At 50.6% G+C, this 16,157-nt stretch overlaps 1 protein-coding gene across 1 annotated transcript; it reads left to right on the top strand.

The window, feature by feature from the left end:
• Positions 1-4,455: 4,455 nt before the first annotated feature.
• Positions 4,456-15,563, top strand: WBP2NL (WBP2 N-terminal like). Its single transcript, XM_069854977.1, has 8 exons — positions 4,456-4,536; positions 8,604-8,712; positions 9,254-9,389; positions 10,906-10,998; positions 11,987-12,205; positions 12,599-12,718; positions 13,087-13,163; positions 14,054-15,563. The coding sequence occupies exons 1-8, from the start codon at positions 4,478-4,480 to the stop codon at positions 14,099-14,101; spliced, it is 861 nt and encodes a 286-aa protein (XP_069711078.1). The 5' UTR covers positions 4,456-4,477; the 3' UTR covers positions 14,102-15,563.
• The last annotated feature ends 594 nt before the right edge of the window (positions 15,564-16,157 follow it).

Raw genomic sequence — 16,157 nt, 5'->3', positions numbered from 1 at the left:
GGCAGCTGGCTGGTCTGAGGGCACAGTGGCCCAGCATTCTATCCCCACTTCTTGCTGTGGCTTGACAAGGGGAAATGGCCGCTTGGAAGTGGATAGATGGGACAAGTGGCAGATTGACATGTTTTGTGGTTCAGGGGAAGTAAACAGGGGAAAGAAACAGAATTAGTACTTGGGTTGTAGCATCTATTTGAGAAGCGTCAGAATACTTGGGGAAAATAGCTGTATTTTGCAAAGGTAGCAAAATCCAGAGGAACTGAACATGTTTCTGCTGCAGAGGGAGCACTTGCCCTGCCCAGCACTGAGATCAGAAGCCATGCTTTGAGTGTCACAGGTTTTTGATCCTGTGCAACCTCCAGCTCAGACCAAGCTATCCTGAGGTCACCCACCTCACTCCCCAATGCAGCGGTCCCTCTGGTCTCTCTGTGCTGGCACTGCACAGGTCCTGGCCAAACCCTTCTCCCACAACATGAACCCTTTGCTGTGGGAGTACAGGGAAGACAGTGCAATGGGACTCCCCCAGGAACAGCCCTGATCAACACAGGGCCTTCAGACCTCAAAGGAGTGCAGAAGATCTGTGGAAGAAGAGGTACAGGGCCAGGCTCTCTCCCCGGGTCTCCACTGGCTGGGGGAACGCAAGAGATACCTCCTCACTGAATTGGCTGTTTGCTACTCCAGCAGTCTCAGAAATGCTGCTCCTCTACCCTCTTACTGCCCTCCCAGCTTCCATGCCTTCCTCTCCTGTGCTTTTGTCCTCATTTCCTTTTAGCCCTTCACAGCTTCCTTCCTTTCTTTCCCTGTCGCACTTTCTCTGCTCTCAACCCTTTCTGTCTCTCCTTCATTTCTATGAGTACTTACACCTTCCTCTTCTCTAGGCTGTCTCCTCTCTCTCCCAAGCTCTCATACCTCCTCCGTATCAATGTTCTTTTGTGTTCTGCTGAGAAGTTGTAGGTTTACCTTCCCCTGGAGGGGACAGGGAGAGAAGCTAAAGACCCAGGAGCAGAAAGAGGCACAGCTTTATGGAAGACGACATGCCTGTGTCTAGCCAGCATTAGCTCTTACCTGTATGTCCTTCAGCCAGGTGGAAAGTGTCAGGGATGGCTGGGCAGAAGGGAGGAGGGGAGAAAATTGCAGATGTCCTGAGAGTGGCGGTCTTTGCCTGTCACCTAGCATGTCACACAGTTGGCAGGGACTGTCACCTCCAAGAGAACAACGGTTGCATTTAAAATGCATTTGCAGAAGGTCATGGCATGGGACAGTAGTGCTGTGAGTCAGGGGAAGTGCGGTGGGTTTGGGATGGGGGTTGGAAAGGGCGGCGCAGGAGGCAGGAAGGGGTCCCCAGTGAGGGAATAGCTGGGGATGACCCAAGCCAAGTTTGAGGTTGGCTGACAGTTGTAGAGGGGCCAAGGCTGGGAAGAGGCTGCTCCAAGCCTTGGCAAAACCGTCTAAGAACATAAGTCCATCTTGTGGCTTTCTCTGGTGCTGCCACTGCAAAGCAAAGGTCTCTTCACTTTTGTTGCTACATGTCCACACAAATTAGCCATTCGCAGCATCACTAGGACCTGAGGGCCACAGCAGCCCTTGGCAATCCTTTCACTCCCCACGTTCACGGCTTCCAGTGATCCTGTACGCAGCGTGTGCGTATAGCCTTGCTACCGCCCTCCTGCTTGCACGGGGCTCTTTGGCCTCATCATCGGTGCCACCAGCTGCACCATGCACCCTGCAGAAACCATCCTGTAATGCTGCTACCCATCCCACCACCAACACTGGCCATCCACAGCCCAGAGTGGGGCTTCCTCCCAACTTATCTTCACCAGCCAGCCGGGTCAGGTTCCCCCAGCGTGGATGTGTCCCACCATCACCGGCTGCCGGAAGCTTCTTCTCAGCCTACTCTGCTGTGGCTGCTCTTGCCTTCTTGCCTAGTCTCTAGACAGTGTTTTAAATTCAGTGCAACAGGAAAGACTCTCCCCCTTGGGGCCCTCTTCTTCACCGCACTGAAGCACGAAGCCACCATCTGTAGCAGGGGCATGTGGAGATGTTCCCTGCACTTGTTTTCTCACACAGCTCTCTCTGGAGGCCACACGACTGCTCCAGAGGAACTCTCTTGCCGCTGGGCTGCATCACCCTGGGCTGCAGCGTGGCCACTTCTATTACTTTTGGGCCCAAACAAGGGTTACAGCAGAGAGCCCACACTGCTCTACTTCTTGAAAGCAAAGCAGACCTCACCCAAGAGAAGAGAGAGATTTTCCTTTGCATGGAACATGGACTACAAGGACAAAGCTGTGTGGTTTGCTGTTTAGGTTTAGGAATTTTCATTTGTTTGTTTGTGATAAGGTGGTTTTTAAGCTCTGCTCTGTAATTTCCTGTTGGATCATGGACTACTTCTAAAGGATCCATAAAAGTTGGTTGAGAAAAGCAAGCTCAGGTATCCCTCAGTGCCATCCGTTCATTCAAATATCCTACCAGTGTCTGCCTATCTACCAGAAAGTCTACAAACAGAAAATATCATACGTTTTCCATGTTGTGCAACAGCCGGATACACTGTGGGGGAAAGTCTCTGCTAATGGATAAGCTGGGAAAAGCCTGAACAGATCCCAGCTCTCGTGTGCCACCAGCTGAGTGCCAGGATGTCCACAACACGTCCAACGTTCCCCTCAGAGATATCACTGGAACATAGCTGGGTAGAGCCTCGGCCAACTGAGGGAGGCGGCTGTCCCGCTCTGCTCCGCACTGTGGGCAGTGTTGGGGGCCACAGGATAAAAAGGATATCAAACTACTGGAGTGTCTAGAGGAGGGACACGAAGTCAGTGAAGGGTTTAGAGAGGAAGTTGTATGAGGAGCGGCTGGAGTCACTTGGTCTGTTCAGCCTGGAGGAGACCAAGGGGAGACCTCATTGTGATCTACAGCTTCCTCACAAGGGGAGGAGGAAGAGCAGGTGCTGAGCTCTTCTCTCTCATGACCCGAGGGAATGGCAGGAAGAAGCGCCAGGGGAGGTTTAGGTTGGATATTTGGAAAAGGCTCTTCACGCAGAGGGTGTTGGAACACTAGAACTTCTCCCCAGGGAAGCAGTCGTGGCGCCAAGCCTGATAATATTCAAGAAGCATTTGAACATTGCCCTCAGAGACACAGGGTGTGAACGCTGGGGTTGTCCCGTGCAGGGACCAGAGTCTGGCTCGATGATCCTTGTGGGTCCCTTCTAACTCAGGACATCCTACAGCTCTAGGTACCTACTTGGTGCGCTCAGACACTCCCGAGTTCTTCACCATGTGAGCCATTTCCCAGGAAACTTTTGCAACGCATGGCAAATCCCAAAGGCCTTTTCTTTTCTACACCGGACAGATCCCATTGAAGCGAGGACAGTACCGAACCCCACGGCAGGCGCAGTCACGCTGAGGACAGCGAGCAGGAGGAGCGAGCAGTGCTTCGTGCGGGCATCAGTGTTTGTCGTTCGTTGTGAGGACACGTGTAATGAAGTTAATTACGTTTCACTACGCTTCGTGAGCAGGCGCCTTGCAGGAGCGGCCGCCTCAGGCGTGCTGCCAGCACCTTCTCCATCACAGCAGAGGCCTGGGAAGCAACTTCCTGGCCACCTTGGGTCTGGCTGGGAGCCGCCACCAGGCCTGGGCAGACGGGGAACGTGGGCACCTGGGGAAACCGCCCCGCGGCCATTAAGGCCGCGATGCCCGAGGCGGGAAAGTCACGTGGGTGGCGGCTCGTGGGCGGGGCCTCAGGGGCGGGAGAACGCGGGGGCGGGGCTCAAGGGGCGGGGCACAACGGGGGGCAGGGGGCGTGGTCTGTGGAAGTGGGCGGGGCTTAGCAAAACGAGGGCGGGTGAATAGGGGCGGGGCCTCAGGGCTGGGGCGCCTCGGAAACACGGGATGGGGGCGTGGTCTAGTGGGAGGAGGTCACGTGGGCGTGGCCTGAGGGGGCGAGGCGTCATAGAAACGGGGTCTCGCAAGGGGGGCGCGGCCCGCCAAGGGGCGGGGCTTCTCGGGCCCCGGCTAGGGGCGTGGATATGGCGGGGGTGGGGGCTCAGGGGGTGGGGTGTCACGGAAACGAGGATTCGCGGAGCCTCACGGGGGAGGGTCTCAAAGGCGGCGTGGTCTCATACTGAGGCGCGGCCTGGCAAGGGGCGTATGTTCATGAGGGGCGGGAGGCGGGCGTGGTCTTATAGGGGGCGTGGCCTGGCAGGAAGGGGCGCGGCGCCCCGGGGGCTGTGCGTCACGTGACACGAAGCACCAGCGCGGGGGGCGTGGCCTCGCGGGGGGGCGATGTAGTCACCCGGTGGGCGTGGCCTAGGTGGAGGGGCGTGGCTTATCGGGGCGTTGTGTTTCGATGCGGCGCGTCACGTGACCTGACGTCACAGCGTATGGGCGTGGCCTATATAAGGGGGCGTGGTTTGTCGGGCGTGAACGTCTCCAGGGGCGGCGCGTCACGTGACCCGACGCCGCAGCGCGGGGGCGGGGCCTCGCGGGCCAAGATGGCGCTGAACAGGAACCACTCTCAGGCCGGTGGTGTCGTCGTCCCTAATGCCGAGAGGTACCGGGGCCGTGGCTGGGTCGGGGGCTGGGCTCAGGGGCTCCTCGGTGTCCCCCGGCCTCGCTGCGGGGCCGTGGCGTTGAGTTTCCCGCTGTTCACCCTGCTGGGGACGACCCCGGGGCCGGGCCCATCCCGGGTGCTGAGCCCTGCCCTTCCCCCGCGTGTGGGAAACTCCGCGCCGCGGTTTGTGGTAGTTAAACAGCTTCACCCCCGGCATAAGAAGAACATGGAGCTGTTGGAACGGGTCCAGAGGAGGCCACCTAGAGGGCTGGAGCACCTCCCATACGAGGACAGGCTGAGAGAGTTGGTGTTGTTCAGCCTGGAGAAGAGAAGGCTCCGAGGAGACCTTATAGCGACCTTCCAGTACCTGCAAGGGGCTACAGGATAGCTGGAGAGGGACTGTTTACAAAGGCTTGTAGTGATAGGGTTAGGGGCAAAGGCTTTATATTGGAAGAGAGAAAATTTAGATTACACATTAGGAGGAAATGCTTCACGGTGAAGGTGGTGAGGCACTGGTACAGGTTGCCCAGGGAAGCTGTGGCTGCCCCATCCCTGGAGGTGTTCAGGGCCAGGTTGGGATGGGGCCTTAGGCAGCCTGATCTGGAGGGAGGTGTCCCTGCCCATGGATGATTCTTAAGGCAGCATAAGGATGGGATCGGGAGCAGGGCCAGCCAGAGCCCACACAGCTCCCCCTTCTCTGCAGCTGAAGCTCAGCAGTCCACAGTCTTGCTCCATCAGGTATCCTGGGTGAAAAGTGAGCTGCAGTCACCTGTAATAGGCAAGGAATTGGGTGGTTTTTTAACGTCATGCAGTTAGGGGATGTTATCAGGGAGGCAGAGACCACTTAAAGTAGAAGTTGGGTCACTTGAATTCAAAGGAAGGAAAATCTGTTGTCGGAGGCAAGGCCTGGGTGGAGCAGGCTCTCCCATTGCTGCTGGAGAGTGTCTCCGTGGAAGCCCAGCCTGCTGCTCGATGCGTGCCCATTACCCCAGGTGGGGCACGACAGACCAGCTCAACGGGCTTGGGCATCACCTAGATTGTGGTCGAGTACTCCTGGCATTCTGGCTCTGCCTAGAGAAGTCACAGAAACAAGAGGCCCCGTAAAGCATCACTGAGTTCTTTGAAGCTGGTAAGCAGTAACAGAAATATGCTCCTACGGTGAAGGACCTGGGGTGCTGATGGATGAAAAGCTGGATGTGAGCCGGCAATGTGCACTTACAGTCTAGAAGGCCGACTGTATCCTGGGCTGCATCACAAAAGGCGTGGCCAGCAGGGCGAGGGAGGGGATTCTGCTCCCTGCTGGGCTCTCTTGAGACCCCATCTGGAGTGCTGTGTCCAGCTCTGGAGTCCTTGGCACAGGAAGGACATGGATCTATTAGAGTGAATCCAGAGGAGGCCACAGAGATGATCACAGGCGTGGAACACCTCCCATATGAAAAGAGGCTGAGAGAGGTTGGAGTTGTTCAGCTTGGAGAAGAGAAGACTCCGCAGAGACGTTTTTGTTGCCATTCAGTACTTAAAGGGGGCCTGTAAGAAAGATGGGGACAAACTTTTTAGCAAGGCCTGTAGCAACAGGACAAGGGGTCATGGTTTTTACACTAAAAGAGGAGAAGTTTACACTGGACATAAGGAAGAAAGTTTTTACGTGGAGGGTGGTGAGACACTGGTACAGGTTGCCCGGAGAGGTGGCAGATGCCCCAATCCTGGAAGCATTCAAGGTTGGGTTGGATGGGGCTCTGAGCAAGCTGATTGAGTAGAAGATGTCCTTGCTCCTGCAGGGGTTGGACCGGATGATATTCGTGGTCCCTTCCAACCCAGAGCATTCTGTGGTTCTGTGATAATGTTGAGTTCATAACTGACTGCTAAAGCTTCAGTCAGGGAAATCCTCTGACACGTAGAACTTTTGCTCATTTAAAGATCTGTCTGTCCCTGACCTCAAGCCATTCTTCGAGGTGTTGCTTACTCACAGGTGGGTGCAGCACGGCTCTGTGGGGTGCGTGGCCTCCCCGTGACAGCCCTGAATGGGCATGCAGCTGCAAACCAGTCCAGCAGCCTAATTATGCCTAGTGGTGGTGGCTGTGTGCTATTTGCTTGTGTGAAGAGCTGAGAAGGAGTGAACATTAACATGACTATGAAGAAATTCTTCCCAGTGAGTCAAACTGACATGAAACACTGCTGCAGGATGTGGTTGAGGAAATGTTCTGATAAGATCCAAGCTGTTGGGGAGCTGGTTTTATTTAGCTTAGAATAAATGCTTCCCCTTTGCATCCTGGAAATGGAGAGAGCTCCCCTGCCTTGTCTGTCTGTCCCTCCCAGGCAGTCTGAGAATCTGCATCTAGTGCAGCAATGAAGTAATGTCCCGATCATTAAAGCTAGACTTTTTTAACGTCTTCCTTCTTGGATAGCTGCATTTTTCAGGTACATCTTTACTTTTTTTCTCTTCCCAAAGGGCCACATGACCTGAAACTGCAGGGCTTTTGGTTGTTTTCCCCTGTGGTGGCCCTGCTGATTCCTCCCTTCCCCCAATAATTTTGCAATTTCCTGCCTCCTGCCTTGATCCAACTTCTGCAGTCTGCTGATTGGAATACACGAGGATTACTTTTGATCCAGCCTCTTCAGGCTTGTGTTGGGTTAGGATTTTGTGTTTTTTTTCTCTGTGCTCTCAAACCATAAAATCACATTCTTCTGCCACTGTAACATGCTGCAAGCTGTCAGCTGCAAGGCTCTTTTGCTATCCTGCAAATTTTCTTGCTCTGTGCTGTGTTTAGGATCTGCCCTGTAGATTCAGTGACACGCTTTCCCAAGCTGATTCTCTTGTTTTTCCTGAACATATATTTAATTTTCCAGGCACCTCCAAACCCCTGACCCTTCAGCATTCATGGTTCTTATCTGGCTTTGTGTCATTAGCAAACTTTGCTAATGTTCCCATAGATATCCAACAATAATAACCTTATTGCTGATATTACTGGCTTCTTGTTTTGTTCCTTAGCATGGTGCTGTTTATTACAAATATTACTGAAGTCATGTGAAGTGGGGTCAGCAGGGAGGGTATTAGTGAAGCAGCTTCCTCAGTTTGCACAGCGGGTGTGGTGTAACAGCAGTGCTGTGTTCAGTGCTGTGGCCGGTCCTGGCTTTGAGCACGGATTTGGAGAGAGAGGCTTGGTCTGAGGTGATACCTTGGCTTCAAGGGTGTTAAAGGATTTTCACCAGAGAGTGGGGAACTCTAGGCTTGCTTTATTCACAACTCAGAGTTGGGCCCTCCCCTCAGTGAGCAGCAGAGGCTCACCCAAAATCATCAGATATTTACATAGCATTATACAACAGGTATTTTCTTTGAAAGGTTCTTGGTGTTTTTCCATGTGCTCCTAGCTCTTTATTCTTCATTAACTCGAAAGTCCACCTTGATAATTCATCTCCGCTGTCTCATTTTGGTTCCCTCTCAGGAGCGATGCTTCAACAAGTCACATTCCACCTTCGGTCCTAAAAATCCAATACCTGTGTCCTAAGTCTAATATTTCTTACACAATCTGTTGATTTTTCTGGGCTGGGACTGTACATGGGACAACTGAGCAGGATTCTTGTAGTTGTCATAAAGATTAATTTCCAACAACTCTTCTTATATTTTGAATGCAATACTCTATCACAATCAACTATCAATAAGATCTAAGTTCTACATGGGTATATTTATCATATTTTCTCATTTCCCTTAACAAAGGGAATGGTTTCAGACACCTCAAGCCTTTCTGTGACCTGAGCTTTGGGCTGAGGCTCTTCTCATGCAGAGAGGAATTTCTCAGCCTGATAGTTTTGGATACAGAAGGAGAAACTCTCATTTAAAGCTTCCCTTTGTAGAGCAGGGGCAGGGGTTGTCACAGGTGGGAGGATGAAGTCTTTGACTACCTAAATCATCCCTCTTGGTGCACAGGGAAAACATCAGGGCCCACATTAGAACTGAGTCTTCTGGGATAATATTCAGAGCTTCTGGTGTGCTGTCCGTCTCTCTCTGTGATGGGTGTATGTGCTAGAGCTGTTGCTGAGTTTCTCTCCAATTGTATTTCCTCCTGTAGTGTTCTCAAACAGTGTAAAGATGTGGAGCTCTCTTTCAGCGACGTGACGGGCAAGCCTGAAGCCTTCAAAGGCACCAAGAAAGGGATGCTGTATCTCACCCCTTACAGGGTAAGTCTGAAACCAGCAGGGCTGCTTCTTTCTCAAGGGGTCTTGGAGACTTTAGACCAGAAACCTAGTTGGTGATAGAAGTAGTGATTTTTGTTGTGGGAGGAACCACTGAGAGTACTAGGCAGGAGAAGGGAAGGTGGAAATAAGGTAGTTTTCGCCTGTGTCTCTATCCCAGTTCCCTGGAAAGGCACATGCAGTCCTGGAAGTCAATGTCAAGAGAATACATTTTATATAACGTGTCATTCGATATTACCTTCTTTGAAAGCCATCATAGCTTATCCTTAAAAAGCAGAACAATAAAACTCTGTAAATGTGTGTGTGTGTGTGTGTGTTTTAAGTGATGTGTTATTTTGCAGCATATGTGCTTCAGGCCATCAAATCTGTTTGGGATCCTGTAGTATTAATGCTCTGAAATAACACAATGCATACTGATACTGGAAGCTAAGTTATCCTGGTTTTGGATGCTGCTATAGCTACAACTCTGTGACCACAGTTTATGTCTAATTCGAGTAATTCAGAAGCGTTCCCTCCTATCTTGCAGATGATCTTTGTGTCGAAGGGCAAGGATCCTATGCAGTCTTTCATGATGCCGTTTTATTTGGTGAAAGGATGCTCAATCGAGCAGCCTGTTTTCTCTGCCAATTACATCAAAGGACAGATTCAGGCTGAGGCAGGAGGTATGTGCTTGTGCTTTGTAAACTGAACGTTTTGCGGGTGTCTCAAGTCCCTTTCTGCTGAACATCATCTGGTTGTGTAAGGAAGATGAGTGGAGTGGCTGTGGCCGTATAGCTACCGCGGCCCCGCTGAGGTGACTGATGTCTTCTGAACTTCACTACTTCTGTGTAATTTTCTGTCCCCAAAGCCAGTAACTGACTTTCACTGGACGACTTTTGTTTAATCCTGTAACATCTCCAGATTACTCTGCTTCCACGTGTGCATGTTTTCTCCTGTCTTTGCCCTGGAAGGGTGTGTAAGTGACCAAGTCAGTCACTGGAGGTGATAGACAGAATCAGCCAATCACTTTTGTTTTCTGGAGCTCAGCAGCCACTTACCAGCTGGGTTACACTTGCGTACATTTAGGGTGCTGCTGTATATCATTGATCCAGCTTTATTTCCAGTTTGTTGACGAAACTGTGCTAAGACTTACAGTCACGCTTGTGACTGAACAGAGGGAATTGCAGAAGAGAAGCAGGAATTAAAAACGGAGGCTTCTGGTTCAAATTTCCTCCCTCTTCAGTCCTGGAAATAGTTCTTGTGCATTTTTATGGCACCTGGAGAGCTTAGGCTTTTGCTTTCTGTTTGTAACAATGCTTTAAGGTGATTGGGTCCTCAGGGGTTGTGGGTCAGCTCACTGTCTTGGGCTGAAATCATACTAAGGCCATGGTTTAATAGAGGTGAATCTCCAAGGGGGTGACTTTATCCATGTTATGTTTCCATGTTTTGTTACATTTCTGTACTTTATTTCTACTTTGTCCCCAAGAGCCTATCTCTGCTTTTACTAATTTCATTGTTAGACAAGGAAGATAAATCATATTTTATGAAATCTTTTATTTCAGTGACATCTTTTTTTCTACAAACACCAAAAAAACCAAAGCGTGCAGAAGAAAACTCCAAAGAAAGCCTCTACAAAACAAAGCACTCTCCTTATCTTGCAGTATCATTGCCTACTTGGTTGTTTTTCTGAGAAACTGCTGTTATGCCTAAGCATTTATAATCTGTCTGAGCTTCTGTGGGTCAAAGAGATTGAAAATGTTGCCTTTGATTTGAATCCTAGCATGAATTGCAGAACCTGAGCTGTAGTCCACAGAGGTAGCAATAAAACTTCATTTGAGGGCTTTCAGTTAGAATCCTCAGTGAAGTAAGTGTTCTTTCCTTACACTGTGCTCATTATTAGGTTCTCTTAAACCTTTCAGGACAGAAAAAAACCTAGTATGTAGAGTAGGCTGCTCCTACGCAACTGTAGTGGTGATCATCTTTTAAAGGGTAAAGAAATAAATTCCTCATCTTCTTGAGCTACCAGTCTGGGGGTCTGACAGCAATCCTGTGATTCTTTCCCTCTCGCAACAGGACACAATAATTTTGAAACAAAGAAGGGAAAAACAACTATAAGTGGAGCATTTGCTGTCTTGCTGTCTTCACTGCTACTGAGGAGGTTATTAATCTGTTTCAATTCTAATTCTCTCTCTTTTCTAGGTGGCTGGGAAGGGCAGGGGACCTTTAAACTGGCTTTCAACAGTGGAGGAGCCGTTGAGTTTGGACAGCTGATGTTCAAAGCTGCCTCTAGTGGTAAGGGATCTTCAGAGCTTGCAGTTCCCCCTTGGCTGGCTGAGATAGAGAGCAGCACCCTTTTTGAACTTCAGGGGAAGAAGCGTACCCTATACACTCTTCCACAGCAATGTATTTTTTTCTCTTTCCAGGGGAACTTTTGTTTCCTCTTCCATTCCTTTGTCTTTATTTCATCTTAGTGCTTAGTGTAATTAGAATATTCTGGGGTTTGCGCTTCTGTGGCAGACCACCTTTTTCTACAGAACATTATTCCCACTGGAACAAAGTTGAAGTACGTGATGCTCAAACTGGAGAGGAGCTGATTTAGGCAAGACTTGAGGAAGAATTTCTTAACCATGAGGGTGGTGAGGCACTGGCACAGGTTGCCCAGGGAAGCTGTGGCTGCCCCATCCCTAGAGGTGTTCAAGGCCAGGTTGGATGGGGCCTTGGGCAGTCTGGTCTGGTGGGAGGTGTCCGTGCCCATGGCAGGGGGGTTGGAACTGGATGATCTTTGAGGTCCCTTCCAACCCAAACTGTTCTATGATTCTGTGGTGAAAAATTGATTCACTTACCTGCCCTTAGCTCAGTTATACAATAGCGGAATAAGACGAGGGAAGTTAACATGCACTTTGGGGCAGGGGAAAAATAAATTTTAAAAAAACAACTTTAAAACTTTCAGGTGAGGGAAAATGTACTTTTTTTTTTTTCTGATAAGTTTAAAAAGCCACCCGACTGATATTTATTTTAAAGTGGTCTGTTCTTCCAGCAGTGGGAGCTCTGTGATGGGACTGGTACCTGATAGCTAGTGTTTTTGCAGCTGGTTTCCTTTAGCACCCTGGAAACTTGCAGTGAGGAGACTAATGCTTTCTAAGTGCGGTACTATGCCAGGATCATGTGGTGAATTTAGATGAAGGGAAATGGTGCTGCCTGAACAGGACTGTTTTCCTTTTATTCTGGACGTTTAGTTGTAACGAAAGGATGTCTAGCTTACAAACCATGTGCTCTGTAGCTTCCAGCGGCGTTCCTCTTCAGAACCCTGGCTATGGCTATCCACCTGTTCCCGGAGGGTATGCGCCTGCCCCACCTGCTCCTGGGGGTTATTCCCCTATGCCGGGGGGCTATGCTGCTCCTCCACCACCGAATGGACCATATCCATATGCACCACCTCCAATGAACGCCTACGGACCCACTCCACAGCCCATGGGATATCCGTACGCCCAGACTCCAGGTTTGGAAGTTGTGTCATGATGACTGGCAGGGTGTGTTTGGTCTTGTAACATATTCACAGCGAGATTTGCTTGTAGTTTTGCTTCCATCAAGGATCTTTGTCCTTGTAAGAGTCTGTTGGGTGCTGCTGATTGACCCGTCTGTCTCTCTAGTTGAGACTGGATGGGAGGTGAAAATGTGGTTTGTAAATCGTGCTGCTGCTTGGCAGAGAATCGATGCCTGCCTGCATGATGGGCATTAGCAAGGTGTCAAATCCCTGCTGCCTGCATCCCTGCCAAGCCTGCAGAGCTCTCTGCTTTTGTCCAGAGCTAATGTGCTGCTGGATCCATGAGCTTCCTTCCCCTGTGTCCCATTTCCGCAGTCTAGGGTGTTAATCCAGTATCATGTCTTTCAGGTATTTACCCAACACTTCCAAATATGAACCCCGTGTACGTGCCGCCTCCTCCTCCCTACTCTGGGCCCTCTCCTGCAGGCCCCTCGGCTCCCTCGGCCTGGGCAGGCCCGGGGCTGCCAGGTAAATGGGACTGGGGGGACTGCCAGGGTCTGGGTGCAAAAGGGGGCTTGGGCTGTGGGTGGCGTGGGCACAGTGTGGGCTGGGGAAGCTGCTGTTGTTGCAGGAGCTCAAAGTCATCTTGTTCTATTGTTTGAGATAACAGAGTGTGTGGGGAACCACTCAGCTCTGCATTGCACAGCTTGTAGTCAACGCCAGCCAGCTTGCAGCTTTGCTGAGCTGCTCTGAGTCCAAACCCAGCTTGCTGCAGTTGCTTGTTGGCTCTTTGGACCTTTGTTGCTTCCTCAAAAGAGCTGTTGCTGGGGAGAAGGCTCTGAGGCTTGGGCCACTGCCTAAGGCATGTAAGATGGCTTCTTTCCTCTCTTTTCTAGGGGACAGTAAGGCCATGGAAGCTGCTTCTAGTGCATACTACAACCCTGCCAACCCACACAATGTGTACATGCCCATGGTGAGTTCTGTGCCTGTGATCTGCGTGTTCCTGCTCCCCTTCTGTCACTAGCAGAGACAGGGGTTTGCTTTCCTAGCAGAGTCTAGCATGGCTTCACATTGAACGTGCACAGAACGCATGCGTTTTCTTGGGAGGGAGGTGTGGGTGTTGGTCCCATGAAGAAGGCTTCTTAAATGCTCTGTCAGGAGAGGAAGAAAGTCTTAAGTTTCATCTAGTAACAGCCATTCAGTGCTTGTCTTACTCTTAAAGGCATCACACATCTGCACAGGGACAGAGAACACACAGAGCTCTGCTTCTGTTGTGCCAGAAAGTGGGGAGAGTTAAAAAGCAGGTCGCTTAAGGATTGAGAGCGTATGGATTTCTCTTTAATTTTTTGGGGGGCTGTATGGAGATGGGGAGGTCCTTTACTGTTCAGTCTGTGGCAGCTGGTTTGTAGGCTTGTAGCCTGCAACAGGTGTGTGACAGCCTGTAGCCTTCACTGCCTCGCGTGGCTCTGGGGGGGGGCTGCAAACTGGTGGAGTGGCAAAGCTGGCCCTCAGCCCGGCAGCTTCTGATCTGCTGGGGCAGAGGTATCGACATCCACAGAGACAAAGCCCTGGGAGTGAAGGGAGGAAGGTGGTTAGAACAGATGAAATGGTCTGTTTGCCGTAGACCTGGATTTGAGGGGACCGTCACTAGAAAAACATTGTGGGAGGCAGTGTGTCTGCTGAAGTATAACTGATTACTAGAGAGGAATGGTGTGATGAGATGACAGCTTAAACCACAGCACCTGCTTCTGTCTGTAGCTCACTGAAGAGCAGTCATTTCTTGTAAGCCAAGCCTGAGAATACCTGGGAGGAGCTCACCATAAAATGAATGGGGTTGTTGAATCTTATTATATCTTCTTCCAGGATCAGCCCCCTCCTTATGCACCTCCTGAGGATAAGAAGAACAACTAACGGAAGGAAACTGCAACTAGCCTCCCTCTCTCTTCCTAAAGACAACTTGGCTGTTCTTACCCCTCGGGTTAGCGTGTCTCTAGGTCTCTCTGTGTCTATACAGTATACGTAGTGCTGGGCAGCTGGGCACCTGCCCTCCTTAAACATTAAGTCTGTGGCAATACAAGACAGAACAACAGCACTTTCCTGCTTATTTGCTTTATCTCATGGAGTTGAAGCACTAACCTTTTGCTCTGCCATTGGCTTGAGGAAAGAGATGGACTTCTTCGTAAACCACCAGTAGACCACATCACTAAACTAGGACTAAAATATGAAGGCTCTGGGATCTTGGAGTAGAATTACTTGGAATGCCAAACTTCTGACTTTCACAGGGAGCACAATCTGAGGGGAGAGGTATAGAGAGCCATGAGGTTCCTTTCATAGACCCTTGGTTGCCCCAGAAAGGTGTTATATTTCCTTAAATTCTGGCACAGCTCAGCGTGAGATGGGACTGTGGAAATCCTGTATCGTGCTGGAAGCGTGTTTCATACCCTGGACTAAGAGACAGCGAAGCATTTGGCTGTGCAAGAGGGAAGGGGCTGGGCCTGCCTTTGTAGAAGTTGAATGGAAAAGCAAACAAAGGTGCGCTGCAGGGCAGTGAGCTGATACTGGCAGGTGTGCAAATCGGTCTTCCTTTCCCTCTCCTAGAAGCAGGTCCTGTCTGTGCAGTGATCCTGTGTCAAGCAGATGTTCTTCAAGGGTAATGGAGTCCATTGGTGCACAGGAGGCTGCTTGCCTTGGAGCAAAATGTGCTACGTGAGGAAGATGACCTGGCAGTAGCTCTGTCAGGAAACAAGTCCCACAGCCCTGGCTCCCTCTGAGCCAGCCTGTGCTGCGTGCTGGCTCCACAGGGCAGAACTGGCTGTGATCTCTTCCTCGGGCCACAGCAGCCAATGTGCGTACGCCCACGTCAGAGCAGCATGGGAGGGCAGGCGCCATAATAGCGGAGCTGGGTTGCTCAGGGGTGCGGCGCGCTCCCAGCTGGGAACCCCTGTTTGGTGTGGATGTTGCTAATGCTCAGCTCTCTTGCAGAGCCTGGCTGCTCAGCCTTTCCTCCTTCCTTAGGACATAGAGCCATTGACCTGCTCTGAAGAGTCTCTAGTCTGGTGGAGACCCTTGCGATCTTTTACCCCCAGGGTGGTTATACTTCTTCCTACAACCTTCCTACCTTCACAGTGAAGGGGAAGGAGTGTTTTCCCCCTTCCCTGTGTGCTGGGACTGTCCTCGAAGTCAGGCTTGCACAACTTGGCAAGTGTGAATTCCTAAAGCAGCTCTGCATGGGGGGAAGTAAATCTCCTTATCTATAAACACATCTTAAGTCCAAGTTAGAGATATTCTAATAACTCTATTTAAAAAAAAACTCAGCCATGAATGTTTGTAACTTTTTGAATTGCACTTTAATACAGGAGCATTGATACCTTTAGCTGCCTGGTCACTGTTGTGTGTGTTGGGTTGACCTTCATTCTTGCCTGCAGCGCAGAAGGCTGGAACAACCTTCTGGTTGTTGAATCAGACAGGCGCTGATGGTCTCTGGGGTCCGCTGGGGGCCTGTCCTTTCTCCCTGCTGTGTGGCTAAGCTGAATCTGGAGTCAAGTAACTGGGAGGGAAGAAGGTGGGGCTCATCCTCTTGCGGCCTGGGGAGCCTGGAAGGCTGGTTTGTGCCTTTGCTCTTTCCCAGAGAACCAGAACTGGGATGGATTCGCAGGGGCTGTGTCTGTAGCACCTCTCCTGTGTACATTTGCCACCACAGGGATGGTTGGTCTGTAAGAGTAACCCCGTGCTAGCCAATTTTTTTCCAGTGAGGTAAAGGAAAATGGCTTTTAACTGTGGGCTGTAAAATCTGCTTCCCATTGTGCCAAGGGAAGTTGTTACCTTGCTGGACAGGATTTAATTACTGGAAAGTCATTTCCTACTCTGCATCAGCCCAGTCTGACAGGAAACCAGTCCTATTTCTTAGCATGTTTGAGGCAATGACCCTGTAACCCTTCATTAATGGAGTACCTAGAGGTAGCAGCAC

Source organism: Phaenicophaeus curvirostris, chromosome 1, assembly GCF_032191515.1.
Source record: "Phaenicophaeus curvirostris isolate KB17595 chromosome 1, BPBGC_Pcur_1.0, whole genome shotgun sequence".
In the NCBI taxonomy this organism is placed as follows: Eukaryota; Metazoa; Chordata; class Aves; order Cuculiformes; family Cuculidae; genus Phaenicophaeus; species Phaenicophaeus curvirostris.
The sequence above is the reverse complement of the archived record's forward strand: the minus strand, read 5'-3'. Positions and strand labels throughout refer to the sequence as shown.